This window comes from Apis cerana, linkage group LG9 (genome assembly GCF_029169275.1).
Source record: "Apis cerana isolate GH-2021 linkage group LG9, AcerK_1.0, whole genome shotgun sequence".
Lineage (NCBI taxonomy): Eukaryota > Metazoa > Arthropoda > Insecta > Hymenoptera > Apidae > Apis > Apis cerana.
The window spans coordinates 4,079,098-4,100,286 of record NC_083860.1 but is presented as its reverse complement, the minus strand read 5'-3'; the positions used below and the strand labels follow the sequence as shown (position 1 = coordinate 4,100,286).

The 21,189-nt window shown below is 29.6% G+C and overlaps 3 protein-coding genes across 29 annotated transcripts in view; 2 read left to right on the top strand and 1 right to left on the bottom strand.

Annotated features, from left to right (window-relative positions):
* Window positions 1–1,880: 1,880 nt before the first annotated feature.
* LOC108000917 (paramyosin) lies at window positions 1,881–6,123 on the top strand. The gene is made up of 8 exons (XM_017061621.3): window positions 1,881–3,732; window positions 3,839–3,956; window positions 4,025–4,717; window positions 4,779–5,005; window positions 5,084–5,286; window positions 5,353–5,609; window positions 5,668–5,826; window positions 5,901–6,123. Exons 1-8 carry the CDS (start codon window positions 2,243–2,245, stop codon window positions 5,979–5,981), a joined length of 3,228 nt encoding a protein of 1,075 aa, XP_016917110.1. The 5' UTR covers window positions 1,881–2,242; the 3' UTR covers window positions 5,982–6,123.
* LOC108000916 (apolipoprotein D) lies at window positions 6,099–15,169 on the top strand. Its single transcript, XM_017061620.3, has 4 exons — window positions 6,099–8,208; window positions 11,644–11,872; window positions 13,390–13,561; window positions 14,794–15,169. Exons 1-4 carry the CDS (start codon window positions 8,056–8,058, stop codon window positions 14,951–14,953), a joined length of 714 nt encoding a protein of 237 aa, XP_016917109.1. The 5' UTR covers window positions 6,099–8,055; the 3' UTR covers window positions 14,954–15,169.
* Window positions 15,170–16,950: 1,781 nt separating this feature from the next.
* LOC108000913 (peripheral plasma membrane protein CASK) overlaps window positions 16,951–21,189 on the bottom strand; it is a 235,199-nt gene continuing 230,960 nt past the window's right edge. For all 27 annotated transcript variants that reach the window (XM_062079503.1, XM_062079490.1, XM_028668225.2 and 24 more), the window contains one exon: window positions 16,951–20,729. In XM_062079503.1, the coding sequence (XP_061935487.1) occupies window positions 20,550–20,729 (180 nt within the window). In that variant the 3' untranslated portion in view covers window positions 16,951–20,549. The remainder of the gene's footprint in view (window positions 20,730–21,189) is intronic.

Genomic DNA, 21,189 nt, shown 5'->3' with positions numbered 1-21,189 from the left:
TCCCTTTTAAAATAATAAATAATAAACAACGTAGGTGTACAGAATAATAATTTATATGTTAACACGTTCTACTTTCCTTCATTCAAAAATTTGCAAAATATAACGTTTTTTGCAATTAACTATGCAGAAAAGAAAGCTATTTTTTTCCTTCCTCTTATAAAAATTCCTCCTGAAAGGATTGAATAAAAGAATCGAGGTATAAATCAAATCAATTGATTAATCAAAAAGTTAATTGCAAGATAATTCGATACGAAACTCGTTAGCTGTAAATCGATCGTTCCCAAACTCTAACCATAACAATGTCGTTCGTGCTCTCTCTCTCTCTCGCCCCTTAATCCACAACTTGGAGAAGAAACTAAGAAAAAGAAACGATTACCACTTTATTATTCGCTATAGCTTTGTCGAAGGAACGAGGTTAATGGGTGTTGTACGCCTCGACAAAAACCGCGACGAAACTGTTCTATAGAACAGGAATCAATGCGAATCGAATCCTGCTATCCTGAATTCGATACCTAATCGCGAAGTAATATTCCACGCAGCTTCGGAATCCTGCCCCACATACTGAACTTCCCCAAATGGATTCGAAGCTCGTTCTCGAACATCGGGAATCGCGCAATCTGCATTTTTCCAAGGGATTATCCCCCATGTTCCCACAATATCGCCCCGTTTTCCACAACGTGCACGGAACACGATGATTATTATCGTTCCCTAATCGCAAACAAATTGAACGTCGACGATTCCTCGAACGATCCATTGGCTGTTGTTTCCGTGCATGAACGGATTCCGTGCACGTTTATACGTTTGTACATTGGATGGAGTGAATTTATTTTATTCAGAAAGGTGAAAAAAAAAAAATTCGTTTGGAAAAGAGAGTTCAGAATTATTCCTTTCTTTTTTTAATTTTTGTTTGTTTTAATAGAATCGTAATTCGACAAGGGATATGAGAACGAGAAAATGCGTGGAATTATTGTATTTTAGTTTTTTTTAATATGAGTTAATAATGAGTAATTAATTATTATTACAATCTCGAGGATTTTATAATGTATTTTCCGTATGTTTTTAAACAATTTTTAAACGTTTTTAAAATTATTTAATCTCTTTTGTAACATTCTTGATATGTTAATTGTAATAATTGAATCGAAACATCTTTATTTTATTGTGAAATGAAATTAATTAAATAACGTTATTATAGTCTTTTTTGATATAAAAAAGATATAATTTAATTTTACCCAACTAAATTTTTTTTCTCAACTAAAAATATTTAAGGATGAATAATTTTTAATATTATTAATACTTTCAATATTATTTTCTTTTATATCTAATGTAAATTTATGATACTTTTTTTATCTTTCATAATTTAGAAAGTGGAAAATGTAAAATGGAAAAAATAAAGCTTTATAAATAGAAAGATTAAATATTTAATTAGAATTATTCAGTTATAAAATAATTATAAAACACATACTTTATTTCAATTTATACATTTTTGATAAAATATATAAATTATTAATTTTTATAAATTTATTAATTTTTTTATTTTTAATGTTTACAATAAATAAATAAAGCTTTAATAATAATAATAAATAAATAAATGAATCTTTAAAGTTCATTGTGCTGCCATCTAGTAATAAGTTTACGTATTTCTAATTTAGAGATGAACTTCTAAAGTTCATTGTGCTGCCATCTAGTAATCTACAATTTATGTATTCCAAAGTTAGAGATGAACTTCTAAAGTTCATTGTGCTGCCATCTAGTAATGAATTTATGTATTTTTAATTTAGAGATCAACTTATAAAGTTCATTGTGCTGCCATCTATTAATGAATTTATGTATTTCTAATTTTAAAAAGAACTTCTAAAGTTCATTGTGCTGCCATCTAGTAATGAATTAACGTATTTTTATTTTAAATACAGTGGAGATAGTTATTTACATTCTTCGAACATTTATTTGGTTAGTTTACGAGTTTTTAAAGTGTATTTATTTAATATAATAAAAATTGATAGAAAAATGAAAGTTAAAAAATGAGTGACAATCGCTTAAGAACGCTAAATTATTTGTATCATTGAAGTTTATATTCTTCTTTTAGTATTAAATGAATAAGGTAGTGAATTCAATTTTTTGTTTACACTGCTTATTGTTGTGGAGGGATGTATAAAATATTGTGTAAATACTGTATACATATAAATTTGTTGGGAGCACACAATAATTGGATTTGATTTGCTTTGGTGAAAGGAAATTTAAATGGATGATGAGTGATTCTGATGATACAGATGTTTTGCTCTTAATTCCACCTGACCTATTCCTTGTACCGTCATCTTCAGAATCTGATGTTAGTTCTGATCGAATGAAAACAAATTATAGTAGTAAAAAAACTGGAGTAATATCAGAACTTGTGGAGCATATGCAATCATTAGAAAGCAGAATTTTTGCTATTGAATCCAAAGACACTAGTTTAGATGTTACTTTTCTAAATAATTCATTGGATTCACAAATTGAAAATAATTCAATTGCCAAATTTAGGCAGACATTACCTAAAACTAAACTTTCTGTAAGTGAGAACTGTAGCTTACAAAACACACCTATAAAACCTCGTCAATCCTTATCTGTTCCATCAACCCCTAATGGTAATTCATTGCCAAACCATATTAATTTTTGTCAAAATGATATAAACTTGGGCAATCATTTTTTTGTGTCTACGGCTACTAACGTAACTAATGCTAATAAACATGATGAAAATAAGCATGGTACTTTAATATCCCAATCCTCTGTGGTGGTTTCTTCTGCTTGCAATGTGGGTTTTCCGCATGTTAATGTTACATCTTCTGGAGGGAAAACTTATTCTCATCCAGTTAATTGTAGAAATACAGATAATATATATGTTAAGCCTTCTGTCAATCAATTGCGTTCAATACCATCTACCTCAACTTTACCTAGCACAACAGAACAACCACAGTCAAGTTCTAAAACTAACATACCAGAAATGGAACTCTCTGAAGTTGATGAATTACTTCAAGAGATGGAGGCTACTGAATTAGAATTGTCAAAAAGGATAAACAGGGTTTCTATGCACCATTGTCTTAAGGAACAAAATAATGTATTAACTAATGATAGTAATGACAATTTTAAAAAAGGATATAGCAATATATATAAAAATTCTGTAAATCGACGATTGGAATTTAAATCACAAGATTCAAATGAATCTCATGATGTTTTATCAGTAAAATCTAATAAAAAATCTGAAATCTTTGCCGATATATCCTTACCATACTGTGATTCATTCCATATAAATGAGACTGATAAAATGATCTCAGAATTTAAAACATGGGAGCAAAGTCAAGTTTCAAAGATTGGAGAAGTAGAGCACACAGATACAAATTTAAGCAGTATTGATAAATCAATTGCAAAAGCAAATGATGTACAAAATAAAGAAATTACTCAACAAATCCCTTTAAGTATAGATAATGTAAATAATATGAATTCAATGAATCTGCATAATACAGAAATATGTAATGTGCATAAAAAGATAGATACTTCATTGCATGATGAATCAACACAATGCAATACTGCAACATCAACAAAAAGTACAGAATATAATGTATTGCATTTGCCAGAACCTTACAAAAGTTTACAACAACAAAATGGAAATTTAGAACATATAAAACAAACATGTGATGTGACAAACAAACTTGTTAAAAATATTGCTCATGCCTCAACAAATACAGATTTTTTATCAAGGTATTTTTTATTATAATAATTTTATTTATTATAAATGTTTATATATAATTAATGTGAAAAATTTAGTATCATAATTAATAATATGGTTTTATTTTTATCCTTATAGAAGAACATTAGCAAATCCCAGACTTTTGTCACTATCAGATTTTTGGGAAAATAATGGTAACAAAACACAAGAAGAAATACATAGAATCAAGTTAGAAGAAGAAAAATTTCGACGAGAGGTATATGAAAGTTTATTATTAATAAATATGTTTAATTATAAGATATTTCATTATAATATTTTTTATAGCATTGTGAACATTTAATTCAAGAACTCCAAAAACGATTGTTAGAGCAACAAGAGAAAGTTGCAGTAGCGCTTAGAGTAGATAATGAAAAAAATGAGTTAATAGCACAATTTCATAATGCATGGTCTAAATTAAAGCAAAGAGTGCATATATTAGAAAATGAATACAGTGCTTTACAGACAAATTTTAAAAATGTAACGGAAAAACATCAATTAGAGATTTCTGAATTTCAATTACAAATCAAACGATGTGAAGGCGAATTATCAAAAGCTTTAGATCTTGCAGCTGGATATAAGGAAAAAAATGATATTGCAATGAAAGAAAAAGTAGAATTATTAAAAAATCATGCCGACGAATTGGAAAATTATAAATCATTTGTACAAGAAGCGGAAAATAGATATGAAAAATTGAAAATGGAATATGATAAATTAATAGAAAAAAATCAACAATCTGAAGAAACATTAAAGACTCTTCAACAAGAATTAGGAAAGGAACGATTAAAAGGTGGAGAAGTTAGAAATGAAATGGATGTTATTCATAAAGCATTAGATACTTGTGAAGCTGAATTGATTGTACTTAGACAAGAAAAAGAAAACTTACAATTGAAAGTAAGAGAAGAAAATGGTAGAAATTCAATTTTAGAACAAAAAAATGCGGCGTTACTTTCAACTCTTGATGATGTCAAAAAAGCTGAGGTAATAAAACAAATAATATTTTTTGGAATTTACAAGTATTAATTTGTGATAATTTTTATAGAAATTAGCTAGGGACGAAACAAGATTTCTTGCAGAGCAAAAAGAAAAAATTAGATGTGAATTACAAGAAATTTATCAAAAACAAGTTGATGAAGTAGTAAAAGTTAAATTGCAAGAGTTTCAAACTCAACTTGATGTTGCTGAATCAGAATTTCTTGAGGAATTAAAAACTAGACAACAAGTTATTGCTGAATGTGCAGCTAGAAAAATTAAAGATATTATAGATAAGTATGTTTTCTATATTCTCATGCTAATTTAAAAAAAAATAAAACATTTCATAAATTAATTCATATCAATTATATTTAGGCATAAATTAGAAATAAATTTATTGGAAGAAAAACATAAAGAAGAAAAAAGACTATGTGAGCTTCAATTAGCAGAAGCGTTACAGAAGTCGTCGTTCTTAGAATCGCAACTTAATTCTCAACGTGCTACTAAATCTCAGCTTGCAGAACAGCTTCACTCAGTAATGCAAAATCAATGGCAACAAGCTTTACAAATTATATCAGGTAAAATCACTGAAATTCATTATTTATATAATATCATCATTAATTTTGCTTAATATATATTTATAGGTGGAAATATGGAAAATTTGACACCACTTCAAAAAATTCATGCTGAAAAATTATTCGAATTAAGAAGTCCAAAAAAGTCTGAATCGATGCCAAATTGTTATACAAAGATTACTCAAGAACCAATAAAATTAACTTCGCACGTATCAGATATGAGAAAGTTTTGTGATCAAAATGAATGTATGAATACATCAATTGATGAAACTCCATTAAGTAGTAGAAAAGAATCAAAAGATGATCTCCGAAAATATGTGAAAATGGTTAGTTTTATTTGATTTTAACACATATATAAATAATTTATGATTTGATATTTTATAGATTGCTGAAATGCAGAAAGCCAACGAAGAATTTTCAAAAATTACGGGAAGTATTTCTAGTCCATCTTTAACATGTAGAGAAGTACCAAGAAAACATTATTTGAGAAAGGAATGTGATATTAGAGATGAAAATCATATTGAATGGCAATCTGTATCAAAAGTGAGTAAATTTTTGTTTTTTTAAAGCAATTAATTAATATTATATTTTATTTTTCTTATATATTATAAATTTAGGAAACTAGTGAATTCATTCCAATTTCACAAAAGATATCCATAAAAGGAGAGCAACAAAAAGTTAAACCTCCATGGAAATGATTTGTACATGTACAATGCCGTATTGTAGATCATTCATAAAGTGGACCATGTTAAAATCGTGATTATACAGTGCATTTAATTAAACATATTTAAGATGTAACAAATATTTTTTATTCAAATGAAATATATTTTTCATTTTTAATTATGCTATTGCGTCCTTATATAATATTTTCATATATGATAATTTTTTCTTTTTTTTACACTTATATAATTATAACATTAATTATTTTATTCCGACTACATTCAAAGGAAAAGGATGTTCGATAAAAAAACTTAAATGATAAGTCGCGTATCTTTCTCGTCAAATCAGTGTTATATATACTCGTTAAAATCATTTTAGTTTCTATTATATCTTGTACTATTTTATTATATTTGAATAAAAAATTATTTTTTATAAATTTACAATAAAATATAATACGAATTATCGATAAATATATCGACAAAATGTTTATCTTTGATAACATTCGTTATGACCATTCTGGACTATTCACTATTCTAAAAGTTATTGCCAATCTTTGGAAATACTAGTCATGAAAATAAAGATATACGAAAGTTTAAAATTGTTTGAACAAAGATAATGCTTTTCAATCTTTCTATATTATGATTCATAGTTATCCTTGATAAAAAAGTAAACCAATTTTGGAATATGAGAAACAGATATGGGAATTTAGCTTGAACAATTGTACAAACTATTTGAAAGAATACTTGTAATATTACATCACGTATTTCATGAATCATATAAATGAAACATGATTTATTTCAAACACGTTTTCGTGCGACGAGATGGTATGTCGAAGTGAACTGTTACTGTTGTCACTGAATTATTTATTGACAACGATTCTTGAATAGTGAACGTGAAAGAGAAGAACATAATATACAAGTCTAAAAATGCATATTAATTAAATGTACGTCAATTTATATGGCAATTAAGATACATTTATCACAATGAAAAAATATTGCGATTAATGAATTGATGCGTTTAATAAATTCTTTTAAGACTGTTTTCATGCAATGAATTGCGCTTATTGAACATATTATTTTATTAACATAATTATTTTTTGTTCATATCTTATTTTTTTATAAATATAATATTAATTTGTATTAATATCTAATCATCCAAAACAGTGAAAGATATTGTCGATACTGAAAACGATGTTAGATGAAATATTTATAATATGAAAACTACTGAATTTTAATTCTTTAAATTTAATATTATTTTTTACTATATAGAACTCAACATGCCTTTATAAATCATACTGCAATATTCAAATACTTCAAATTTTGAAAATTTACTAAAATGGAATATAATTTATTCCAATATCATATATCTATATATATATATATATATACATACTTAAATAATTTTGTTTCGTTTTTTTTTTTTTACTAACATTTAATTTCAATCTCAAAATGACATTATTCTACAAAAGATTTTATACTTATTACAATACCTTTTCTTAAATCACTACATTTATAGATACGAAATTACGCGTATTTTAACGAATAAAAAATTTCCTCTCCTTTTTTCTTCTCTCGTCCAGAAAGAAAACCCAATAAAACTATCTCGGTTACGAAATGCACGCATATATCGATCACCATTGCTCACCGGACCGGATATAAAGCTTCGGCGAACATTGTTCGCGGTTTACCTTGAACACACGGAGCGTCGTAATAAAAAACCGCGAAGAGGCTCGTATATAGGATAGTAAGCGGGACGAGGTGGTCTAACAGTCGATGCCCTTCTTTAGCCGTGACGGCGATCACGCCTACGATCAACAAAGTCCTGGTGGAGCCTAGGCTGGCGCCAGTCACGAGGATCGTACGTACGCGCGACGTACGGAACAAGTTGCCGATTGAAAACGGAAAGAGTGGAAGAATGCAAAGGGAGGAACGTGATAGTGGCCACCCCCTCTCGGTTTTGTCAAGATAGTGGTAGCCATGAGCGCGTCCGCTCTTCATTCTGTCCGGCTCGGTGGCCTTTAGTCGACCAGGCGAACCTATCGAGCGAAGAAGTAAGAGAAGCACCGCGTGTGTGCCAACCGGATAGAGGCGAGGTTGAATGTGACCGAGAGAAATGCAGCCCGGAACGAAGCGTGCGAGATTCTGTTCCACGATAATAGCGCTACTGTTCCTCATAGGCTATAACGTGGACGCTACGTGGAAGAGGCGGGAGGACAAGACCAAGTGTCCTAAAGTAAAGGGAATCAGAAATTTTGACATATCCGAGGTACGTTCTCGTGATGACATGGTCATTGTTTCGTTTATTATTGTTTGGTCGATGGTAATTCGGCGATGAATTCTTTGTGGAATTTATATATTTGCAGTGCGGGTGTTGGTTTTTGTTTATTTGTGATTTTCTTTAAGTTTGTTTGGTTGAATTAGGATCAATGTGGTCTGCAACGTGCTTGTTGTAAATAGATAACTGAAAATGAAATGGAAATGGTAATGTATATGATGTTTTTCGTTTTATTTTCCTTATTTTATTAATAATTTTGAAGAATTTTCGAGATTTATATATTCGTTTTTTTGTTTAAATAGTGTAACGATGAAAAGTATGATTATATATAACAAAAAAAATAATCAATATGATCATTAGATGTTTTTATGATTCTATTGTTACAAATAAGTATTAAAATATGAAGATCAATTTTCTAAAATCGATTTAGTTTTTTTAATTATTCAGAGAATAATGAGAATAAAAATGAATCAGAAAAAATATGTGACGTATAGATTCAAAGTGTAATAAATTGATAAAAAAATACCATAATGATTCTTGATATCTCCTTGCACAGCGAGAAGCTTCATTGTGATCAAATATAAAGCAAGTTAGCGACATGTTAATGTAGATAATCAACTGCTGAATTTTCCCTAATTGCTTCGACAGAATCATTGAACATCGAGTTACGTGTATCTCGTTGATATTCTGATTTCACAAATAGACGATCACGACGGATATCCGATCAATATGCACGATGAATATATAATAATAATTGCAGGGAACGCAATTGGAACGCGTTTGTTGAATTCTCCCGATTGGAATGAGAATAACAGGAATTACAATTTCCTCGTGGCATTGCGGTATGATTTTAACATCACAAAAGATGTTTAACGTCTACGATTCATTTAAACGAAATTCTCCGATATTTAATCGAGAGAAATTTTGTCGTACGTAAACTTCATTGTAATTTTTGCGTTTCCAGCAGTGTTTCTCAACTTACGTATCATGTCATCGATGTAAAAATAGATAAAATTCTTGATATTTATTAATATTTGTGATTTTAATAATTAATGACGAGTTGATCAACATGAGTATCGAAAATTATTATTAGTTACAAGTGTGAGTAGTCTTTTATTGATATTTTTATATTATTCTTTTAAACGTTTTTAAATAAATAAATCGACAAACAATTGACTCGGAACAATTTTGAGAATCCATATTTCGAGGAATTTTATTGTATAGGATTGCAGTTATGGGGAAGACAAGGACCTCGCGTAAAATATCGCGAGTTTCTTTCAAAGGAAGACTCCAGGCAATTTATTTTTGGAACTTTATGCGTGTTTAAAGGAAGGCTATTTCGGACATACTTTGTGTGCATATAAAACTGCTCGCTTCCATTGAACACCTTTCTGTATATTTTCGTTGTATTTATTATTTTAGATTGAATCTTATCTCTCTCTCTCTCTTTTTTTAATTTTGGCAACTTTATCATATGATTTACCTGATCTCGTTGTTTCTCATTGTTTTACAAATTATATTTGAGTTTAGATGATCTAATTGTATCTTGAAATTAATGTATCTTATTTGCATTAAATATAGGAATTATATTATTGCGAACTGATCTTTGATTTTATTTATTTTTACGAGTTTGTTGATTTTTTTCATTAGATTAATGATAGATTCACAATAATAATAATTATATGGAAGAGATCAACTTTTAACAGAGATAATAGAAGGATAAATGAAATATGATTAGGAAAAAGTTTCATTACTCTTTTCTCTTTTCATTTAAATGATTATTTTAATAATTTCTTATTAGTTTTCGAAATATAAGAGGAACTTTTCGCAAACTTAGATTCTTATTTACAATAGCAAACTATTGTTGATTGATAATATACGAGATAATTATTTTTTCTTATTCTAACCTTGGAATTCTCTTTTCAGATAGGCAATGAACTGAATCGTTCAGCTTCATTGATAACCCAAAAACCATTGACGCGATACTTATTCTTAGTCAATTTTCAAACTCTAGATACGTACTATCTCATCAAAACGTTTCCTGACAAAACTAATCTCATAGAATTCACGTCAAATAAATTCTGAAATAATTGTTATATTTAAATTCCTCTATTCAACGACACAACATTCTCTAGCATCAAAGATTAAAGGAGGATTCGAAAAATTATCTAATTTTTGCATTAATCAAAATTATTAAAGAAAAAGAAAAGAAAAGAAAAGAAAGAAAAAGTAGAAAACGCGCTTTGAATATTTGATGCTTGGAAAAAATCAACAACGAATGAATTGTGAATTTTCATCCTTCGTTCACGACGTGTTAATATCGACATGGAGCTGAAATAATGATAATCAAGACAGAGATGGATGGTCGTGCAAGAGGATGAATACACGAGAGGTAGAAAGGGAGATAGTTTTGCATTGCATGCCAAACTAAATGACAGTCCGCGGCAACGATTGCATGACCTGCCTCACGTAAACACCGATGAACCTCTCTGCAGCATTTACACTGGACTGGGATACCGAATTTTCCACTCTCGCATAAATCACTCGTACAATAGACCATCTATCGCTATCGTTCGAAATATAAAAGTTATTTTTGAATAGAGAAGATTAAGAGTTAAATATTCGATTTGATAACACAATAATAAAATTGTATCAAAATTGGAAAATTATTTTTGCCAAAATTGTATTTTTACCAAAAATACAAATATGAAAAATAGATATAGATTTTTTTCATACAAGAAAATAAAACTGATCTTCAGATTCTTTTTTACACTGTACACATATCTGCAAATCGTACCCTATTTCGCTCATGTAGCTTCGTCTATACATAGTCTGAACTTCGCATGAAGCCTTAAATGCTTAATAGAGAAAGAAAAACCCTCTTTTCTAAAGAAACTTTTGCAATCACATTTATCTTTCTCGCAGTTCATGTGTAAAACTTTAATAAACGAAACTTTAATAACGATTTATCGAATATATCTACTTTTAGAATAAAAATAGGATATATATGCATTTGAAGTGATAAATTTAAAATCTACGTAGATGGTTGCCTAACAAGCACCTAAAAAATATCCTTCTAAAAATAATAATAAATAAATAAATAATATATAAATAATTCAAAAGACGTCTCTGTAATGAAACAACAATGTTAAACACATTAATGGCATCTCTTGCCATTAACACGATTAATTTAATTACATCTCTCCGTGGAATGCATTTAGTAACCGTCTCCCGCGTCTACATACATATTTTCCTCGAGAACCTACTCTCTGCGCTACAAGCAGAAGTCCATTAGAGCACTAGGCGTTTCGATTAACATTGCAGCGCGAACAACAAAAAGAGTGTACAAGGCGTGGATAAGTTGGCGGATTAACCGTGAAGACACGTTTCCTCATGCAGTAATAAAGGGCACGCGTTTTCTTGCAGTTCCTCGGGTCGTGGTATATAGTGCAGTACTATGCAAGCTCCGAGGAGGCCCTCGCTTACAGATGCATGCGAGCCGAATTGTCGATTTCCCCGGAAAGCACCGAGGTTACAATGAATTTCACTTATAGCTTCACAGACGATCCTATCAATGAGCAACTCGTTGGCAATATCACCTGGAAGATACCATCCCCTGAACTGCCTGCACATTGGGTGCACGCTGAGTATCCGTGTAAGTAGAAATTTGAATTCGATTCTCAAATCAGTGTTTATCGAATTTTTTTTTTCTTTTTTAATACCTGTGCAAATTGGAAATTAAAGATATATCGTAACATGTATTTTATAACATTTTAATTAAATTATTAAATTTTGCATAAACTTTTGGATAATTTAGGATCCCATCTACTCCGTATAAGGTAAGGAAAATTAAAAAATAATAATAATGATTTTGAATCTTACGTGTGATTGGTCAATGTTAATATTAATAAAATTTTATTATTAATGGAAGAATATTGATGGAAATTGTCATTTTTATTGTTTCGATGTAGATGATTAATATATAGAAAATATTATTAATTTTATTAAAATGAGTATTTCATATTATTTGGGATAAAAAAAATAAAATATAGTGGAGCATTTAGTCAGTTAAAAATAGCCTTACATATCTCATCCAATTATATTAAGGATACAGAAAGCTGATGCTGATAACCAACCCAAAAGTAGGGTTTTAGATTACTCCTTTTTTTAAGAGGAAAATAGTAAAGTGATATCTTTCAAAAAAAGAAATATACGTCAATTATACTTAATATAATTTACTTTTTTGAGAGATAAGAAATCAACTTGATCATTTATAGTACAAGTATATCAATATATCAGATATTTTAAATGATTAAGAAATATTACTTGAAATTTCACATATAATTATTTATTTATATTTATTTTTCAATGGAAAATAATTGTTGTTAAGTAAGATATATTTTTTTAGAAGAATAAATATATGTAGATGTAGATAGTCCTTTGTTCTTGGTTAAGAAAATATGGAAAAAGAATGATTCTATAATACATAATGCATATTTTATGAATGCAAATATAAGCTGTAACGTAGACGAAATCTTCTTTTAGAAAGATACGACTGACAGCCGGAAACTACAGATAGCAATATAAATTATTTTTATGCTGTCCAATATGATGTTATATTTTCATTTCTATACACTATACTTATCTGGTTCACCCACTTCTCTTCTTTTTCTATTCTATAGTAACATGTACATTTTCTATTCAATCGATTTAAGAGGAATTATATTTGATTTATCTCTTTTGAGATATTTTATTCCGATTTTCACATTTACATTTACTATTACATTTTCTATTCAATCGATTTAAGAGGAATTATATTTGATTTATCTCTTTTGAGATATTTTATTCCGATAGAATAATATATAACTAATATTATTACTCGAATGTAGTGGGAAAAAATTATATGTTATATTTTATATAAAAGATATGCATGATATCTATATCAAACACATAAAAATAAAAATTTTTATTTATCAATAAAATTACCAAATTGTCAAATTTATATTATATTATGATGTATATTCATAATCAGAGATATTAGAAATGCTTCATATTCAGATTTTATATCTAACATTTAACGAGTCTTTCGGAAGAATCATAAATTCTCACATAAAACAAAAACAAATAAATCAGTCAAAATATAAAAAAATTCTGAATTCTCACATTTTACAGATGAAGGAGTGTACAATACGTATGTACTAGATTCGGATTATAAATCTTGGGCATTGTTGATGCATTGTGCGGAACAAAGCAAAACTCCTCGATACTTATCGAGCTTCATCATGAGCCGAGAGCCGAGTCTTGGAACTAACGTTATTTCTTATCTACGCGAGAAGTTGCCCAGGTGAGTAACAATACGATCCTATTTCTCGTAAACGTGAATAACTGACGATTGAACCTGTGCGAGAATTGAATTAATACGATGGATATCTAACACCACACATGTAGGCTCATGAAATATTCATTCCAGAATAGAATACAGAATATTCCAAGTGTACGAAAGCTTGAAAGATTCTGACAGGTTTACTTCGTTGTTTTAGCAAGTAAACTTAATAAATTTAATCGATTAATAAATTTGTCATTTTTTAATTAATTTTCTATGATCTTCGAAATATTTTAGAAATTCTAATTAAGAAATTCTAGAAAGAATGAAGGAATGAATATTTTGGAACATTTATTTTTAGAATTCATGAAATATTTATTTATGAAACATTATCAGGTGTAAGAAATATTTCGCGTTTTTTTGAATCATATCTCTTAATACAAAATTGAAATTTCTAGCAGAACAAATTTTTGTTCAAGCTTACAATTTTGTGATAGGAGAATATAATTAAAGAAAGAAATAGAATGTAAAATATTTTGGAATTTAATGTACTAACTTTTTTATTTATTTTTTTAATTTGTTATATTTTCAAAAAGTGTAAAAAAAATAAAAAAAAAATAAATTAAATATAAATTATAATAAAAATAAAAATAATTTTTTTTCTAGTCTTTGACTAGTTGTGCCATCTCTCTGAAAAGTGCTCAAACTTCTCGTACTTTTTATCGACAGTAAAATAGAACAGTTTGATTGGTGGTGCCATCTTCTCAGGAAATGTTGAAACTTGTTATACATATATGAATTGTTTAAATAAAATTAACATTAAATTTTTGTTTTAATATACTTAACTGTACTATAAATTGTGACTTTTCTCGATGTCATTCAAATAATCAATTTCTCGAAAAATTTCACGTTTTTCTTCTTATCAAATTATGTTCTCCTATATATCCTATAGAAAAAAGAAAATTTTTAAGAAAAACAATTGTTTAAAATTTCTTTTCAAATTTTTAATTTTATATGGGGATATAATAATAGAAGAGATAAGATGAAAAGATTTTTTCAATTTCTATATATAATCTATAATATTTACTCAGTGCGATTCTCTGTGTGATGTTACTTACCGGAAATACTATCAATTATTGTTAATCAGTTTTAATTAGTAATTAATTTCAATGAGTATGTAAAATTAATTCCAAATACTATAAATAAATTGTTACATTACCACCAACTGTTTTTGATCCTTTTTTTATTTGAAGATATGACATCGATCTGGAGTACATGTTCCCCATGGATCAGAATCAGTGTAACAAAACAGAAATTTCCGAAATGGATATGTTGATTCCACCATCAGTAATAGCCAGAAGAAACAATGCTGCACGGAAACACCCTCTGAAACGGAAGCATCGACGTGTTTAAATTTATTATGCACTATTTGTTTAAATAGGTACGATCTTATATATATTTAGTTTTAATAACTATACTTGGCAATAAATGTATTATATTTTCCTTTAGGATTATTAATTCATTCTATGTTGTTTAAAATACAATAATAAAAAGTATTAATTTTATTTTCATATGTGTTGCAATATTGTATCTATTAATAAATACACATTTTCTCGTATTAATACATAATCATTTTTGAAATATTCAAGATTTATATAAATCCTTCAGTAAATTTTCTTTATTAATTAAAAACTTGTTGTAATAATATACGAAGTAATTATGAAAAATTGTATTAAAATTGGCGTGATATAAAAAAATTATGCGCAAATATTGTAATATTCAGCGAGTGTCATACTTTTAAGGATGATCACAGTACTAGTCTATTAAAATATTATTATACTATATTTTAAATTTAAGATTGATTTCAAGTAGATTTAGATAGATTATGATTAAATTATGTGATCGATTTAAGTACTTAAACATCTGATAAATTTTTGTAATATAAGTGGTAACGACAATAATATACATTTATGAATGAAATTGTAAAAAAATTAAATTATTGAAATTATAATTTTGTAATAAAATTTAATTGTTGATTTGACAATTTTCATTATTGAAAATTATACATTTTTTTCACTTATATTGAAGAAATTATCGATGACATACAATTTTTTCTTATATTATGCAATATCACGACAATTGTATATAGGAATAAAATATGTATATACATTAAAAGAATATTTGTATCATTAAATTATTAAGAATATTAAATATTATAATATTATATTAGAAAAAAATATTTTATGTTATGTTTTCAATATTACAAATAGACAATATAACCGTTGTTTACTATTATTTAACGTAAATGATTATATTTTCATAGGTTTTTATTTTTCTTTTTGTAACAATTTTATTAAAATTTTATATATTTGTAATATACAAATAAAGATCGTTATAATTTTAATTTAATTAATTAAATTTTCGTTGCTTGAAATACTGTTAATAATAATTATATAAAGATTTTTAATATTAATAAAAACTATAGTTTTATGGTTAATAATAACATTTTTTCTAATTCTTATATTAAGAATATTGCGTTTTAAACTATAAATATTTACAATTATATAACTATTTATAATATAATACTACGCAATACGTAAAATAACACAGATGTTTTAAAATATTTGCCTATAGAAGTCAATGAATAATTATTATTTAACTATTTTTTTAAAACAATTTTATTATAAATTTTATCCCACATTATATTTTCCTATTCTTAAAATAGTTAATCCGAAATTTGATTATATGTTTAAAGTAAAGCTTTATTATCTAAAATAATCTAAAACAATAAGTATTATTTTAAACTATTGTAATTTTAAGTTGTATTTTATAAAAACATTCCACATACTTCCCGCATACCTAATAATTTAATTTATTATTTTACTATATCAAATATTTGGAGTGATACAAGTTTTATTGTTAAATCTAAAAATGTAATACATATTATTAAAAAATTCCACGCATTAAATTTTCATTTTACAATTAATGTCTCTCAGGATAATAAATGTTTCTGGTATACAGGTTGAAATAGTTTTTTTCTTTTTTGATACATGTTGATTACTTAATGTTTGAGTGTTGAAGTGGCCAGTGAATTGTTATTGAGTAGTTACTAAATGGTCCATCAGTGATCAATCAATAAATGGTAACTGAGTAATGAATAATCAGTGGACAATCAATAGTTTGTTAAAAAGTAATCAATTGCCAGTTAATTTTCAAACAAAATTCAGTTAGATATTATTCGTCGATCGACCAATCAATCAAAGATTAATTGAAAATTAATTGATTAATCAATTGTCAATCTATTTATCAATCCTTCAATGAGATCCAACATGTATCCAAACATCCTGTATACTGTTTTTCGCAGCGAAAGGCTAAGAGATCAACAAGAAGGGTGATGAAACAAAAGCTACTTAGACACTTTGGGCTAGTTTTATTAATTCAATTAACAACGTGTTATAATACTCTTCGTCTCTTTCTCTTACTTATAATTACATAATTGTAATGAACTTGTTATTGTTTTCTTTAGACCCGTCGTCTTTCAACATCTTAGCGTAATTCATCCAAAGTCGCGGACACACACTTGCAGGAGCACGTAGGATCATTTTGATCATTATCATCATCATCATCATCATCATCATCATCATCATCATTATATGTCATCATCAACACCACCATCATCACCATTAGAATCGTTATCGTCAACAGTCGTCGTCAGATAATCACCCAGCGCACCTAGTACTTAATTTTATTGGATATGGCAGCTACAACTTATAAGAAATATTACAAAATCACTGAAGATTCGTTCTTCTTGCGTCTCGATAAGTTTTCTCACTCACACAAAACGATCATACCGACACGAGCTTTCCTTCACGTAGTTTCACGCGACGTTCTTTTTCATTTTTTTTTTCCTTCCTTCCTCCCCCCCTTCCCCCCTTTTTTTTAAATGACTTCAGACTTGTCTTCGTATTTGTGGTGGGCCTGCTGCTCGTCGACGTTCTCGCAGCCGTTCCTCGCCAAGTATAATATATAACGCGCTCGATGGCATCTCCTCGATTCCTCTTTATTTGTTGATTCTTTTTATTTCCTTTTTTATTTTCATTTGTATTTAACTTCACCATCGAAGTATTCGCGTATTTATTAAAGGATAATTACACGCTCGATGACTAATATCGTGTGTCGAATAGTAGGAAGAACGTAGTAAAACCTATATGTGTACGCGTGTTTGCAAATTGTAATGTATGCACGTGTTTACGTATGTCGGTATGCATGTACGTATGTGCCATGTGTACGTGTGTGCGTATGTTCCTCTCGAGGTCCTTTTTTAATTTTTTTATTTTTCATTTATTTTTTTCTCCTCAAATATAAGTAGTTGAGCTGTAATTGAACAAGTTCTGAACAAAGCCGCGTGAAGGGTCGATCAAAACGCAGATCGCCGAAATGCAATTAGAGATTCACACCATACCCGTACGTACACGCATTCACTCCTTCTTCGCTCTACGGGCTGCATATTTGCAAATTTCTCCTATTAGTCTTCTAGTAATTTAGTATTAATTAGTTACACAATTAATTTATTTAATTCGCTTGTAATTAATTATCTAGTCGTTAAATCTGTTTCTCGTGAATCCGCGTTACTTGTCCGTGTATGTATATTAATGTTCGTCCATACGTTGTAAAGTGTAACTTTTGTATAATTTATATATATGTAAATATATATATATATATATGTATATTATATGTTGCGTGTATTTGCGTTATGTTTTCATGTAAGCGTCTACGCGTGTATTCATGTTTTGTCACTGTATGTATACGTGTGTGTCTGTGTGTGTGTACGTGTATTAGACTTTTGTAACTTTATTTTTATCTTTACTTTTTTTTAAATTATTTCCCTTTAATGCGAGACGGTGTTTAGTTATTATTTCATATAGATTTGGTAGACTATCTATTTACTTGAGTTTACGTGTTATAAATATCGTATAGTAAACCGCGTTTCTCTTACTTCGTCATTCGATTATGCGCTTTGTACGAGGGTGCAATGCGAACCGAGTGATATTACAGTTTGATGTGTGTACATGTGTTTTGTCGTTTGTGTCGAACGTAAAAATCATCACGTTTTTTCTTTTTTTCCTTTGATTTTTCCTGGATCTAACGCCGTGTCTAAGACGTGCTCGTTCGTCGCGCCGAAACTCCCGAGTCAAAAAGCAACAACGAGATTCATTGTTATTATTATACGATATTCAAGTCGATGCTCTTTGATTTCGCTCGAGAACGGAGAATGAGAAACGATACAACGACGAGATCGCACGAGATTCGACGTCCTAGATTCGGCGAGAGAAAGAAATAAAAACAGCAACACGGGAAAGTTTCTGGAGAAAACCGAAAATCCTCGAGTCGAGAAAGAGAGAGAGAGAGAGAAAGAGATAGAAAGAGGGGAAAGAGAAGGAGAGAGAGAAGAGAAAAGTAAAAGAAAATATGATTAAGGAAGAACAGCGCTCGCGCATATACATGTTACGTACGAAGGTTCATCTCGAGTCTCACGATCCATAGATGAACCTTCCCTTAGATGTTGGAAGTACTAGACGAAATCGGCGAAGTCTCTCTACTGCTTAAAAGTTACAGGTAAACGACTAGCCGTTACGATAGTCCGTATATTTCCTTCAACTCGAACAAAGATTGACTATTTACGGTGGGATACGGAGACGGCGGACTATCGAACAGCGCGGTCCTAGTGTTTTCCTTTTTTTTTTTTCTTTTTTTTCTTTTCATTTCGTGTAAATAGTTATAAGAGAATACGATAGGGGGCAATTATTAGGTTACGGATAGTCGATCGATAGATTTTTATCGTTTTTTTTCTTTTTTCCCTTTTTTTTTCTTTTTTTTTTTCAAGAACGGTACAAGCGTGTCCACTCGGTCAACATTCGAACGACCGTTCCTCATCATGATCCTTATCGACAGTTTGATCCTCGAAAAAAAGCAAACTGTGAAGTGTTGCTGCTTTTCGATTCATCCTTTATTTTCCTTTTTTTCTTTTTTTCTTTTTTCCATATCGTTTACCATTCTTATCGCTTGCGTACAGACCGTACAGACTGACGAAACTAGCGATAAATTCGTGTACGCGCGCTAAAAAACGTGGCGCGAGGAATGTATTGGAGGAAAAATGCAAGAAACAAGATTACGGAATGGAGAGAGAGAGAGAGAGAGAGAGGGAGAGAGAAAAAGAGAGAGAGAAAGAGAGATAGAGAGAGAAAAAGAGAGACAAGTACGGAATGGAGAGGAAAATGAAATAGAGAAGCGGAAGAACGCGCGAAGAGGGTGAGAGAGAAAACTGCGCGATCGAGAGTGTATAAGTATAATTCGCGGGGAAATGAACTCGGTTTTTTAATTTTAATTTACAACTCGTTGAACGTATTTAACCGAGACGATAGATTACACGTGGAAATCGTATTGCTTATATTTATTTATGCTCGAGGAAGCAGCAACGTTACAGTCCTATGGAGCTTATTAATTAAATCGAAATGCCTGTTCTCTCTCTGCCTTTCTTCCTTTTATTATTTTTTTTCCCTTTTTTTTTTTTTTGATTGTCGTATTTATACGCCTCGGTGGTATTAACAGTTTCGTCTCTTCGCCACTCTCCGCTTGATAACAATAACGACGATCGAATAATAATTAGAATAATTGAATAGTAATGAAAAAAGTCGATGAACACACGGCCAAAGTCACGCGTTCCAGTCGATATCGTGCTGTTGATCGATCGAAGAATTGACGGTAAATTCGTTCGTTCGATTGGTCCGACGTGTTTATACGCGGCTGCCCGCCTCGAAACAGCCACGATACTAATCCCCCACGAACACCGTGAATTGTTAAAGGCGCACGACGTCGTGAAGATTATCGTTTCCGCATTAAAACGATCGCAAACGGACCGGTCGTTCGGTGGATCGCGATTCGATGATCACTGTTTCACGTTCGACGAGCCATTGCAGTTAGTGATCTGCCGAATTGGCGAGGTTCGCTGTCAGTAGACCCAGGACACGGGTACCCATTGGGGTGTCGTGTGTACCCGTTCGATGGCCGCCTCCAGCTGCGCGATCGTCTCGTCTATCTCGTTGTTCACGATGGTCAGGTCGAAAAAGTGGCCGTACGCTTGCTTCAGCGAGTCAGACTCTTTCGCCAGTCTTGCCAGGCTTCCGTCGCACTGGAACATTCGTTCAAATGTTCGTTGTTTTTACGTTATTTGTGTATCGTTATATTTGATACGATATATTTATTTGAGAAAATTGTTGAACGTTATTGATGGAAAATTAACAATTTTGTAAAGATTCGTGGAGATATCGAAGGAGATATTGTAAAATGGCTAAATATCTAGTTGAGTGAGAAAAAGGAGAAATCTGAAAAACTCAAGAACATTTATTTTGTAGGAAGATTTTTGAATATCCAAATATTCAATTATATTCTTTATGTTTCTTTCATGACGTATCCGTTAAAAATATTCTATTTAGTATTAATTGTATTATTATACGTAATACTAGTTATTATAAACTAGTATTATAGTATTATTCTGATCTATTTTTAATTTATAATTTTATTCTTCATCTTTCCTCTTTCCTATTTATTCTTGCCAATTCAAGAATTACAAATGTATCTTCTAAATGTAT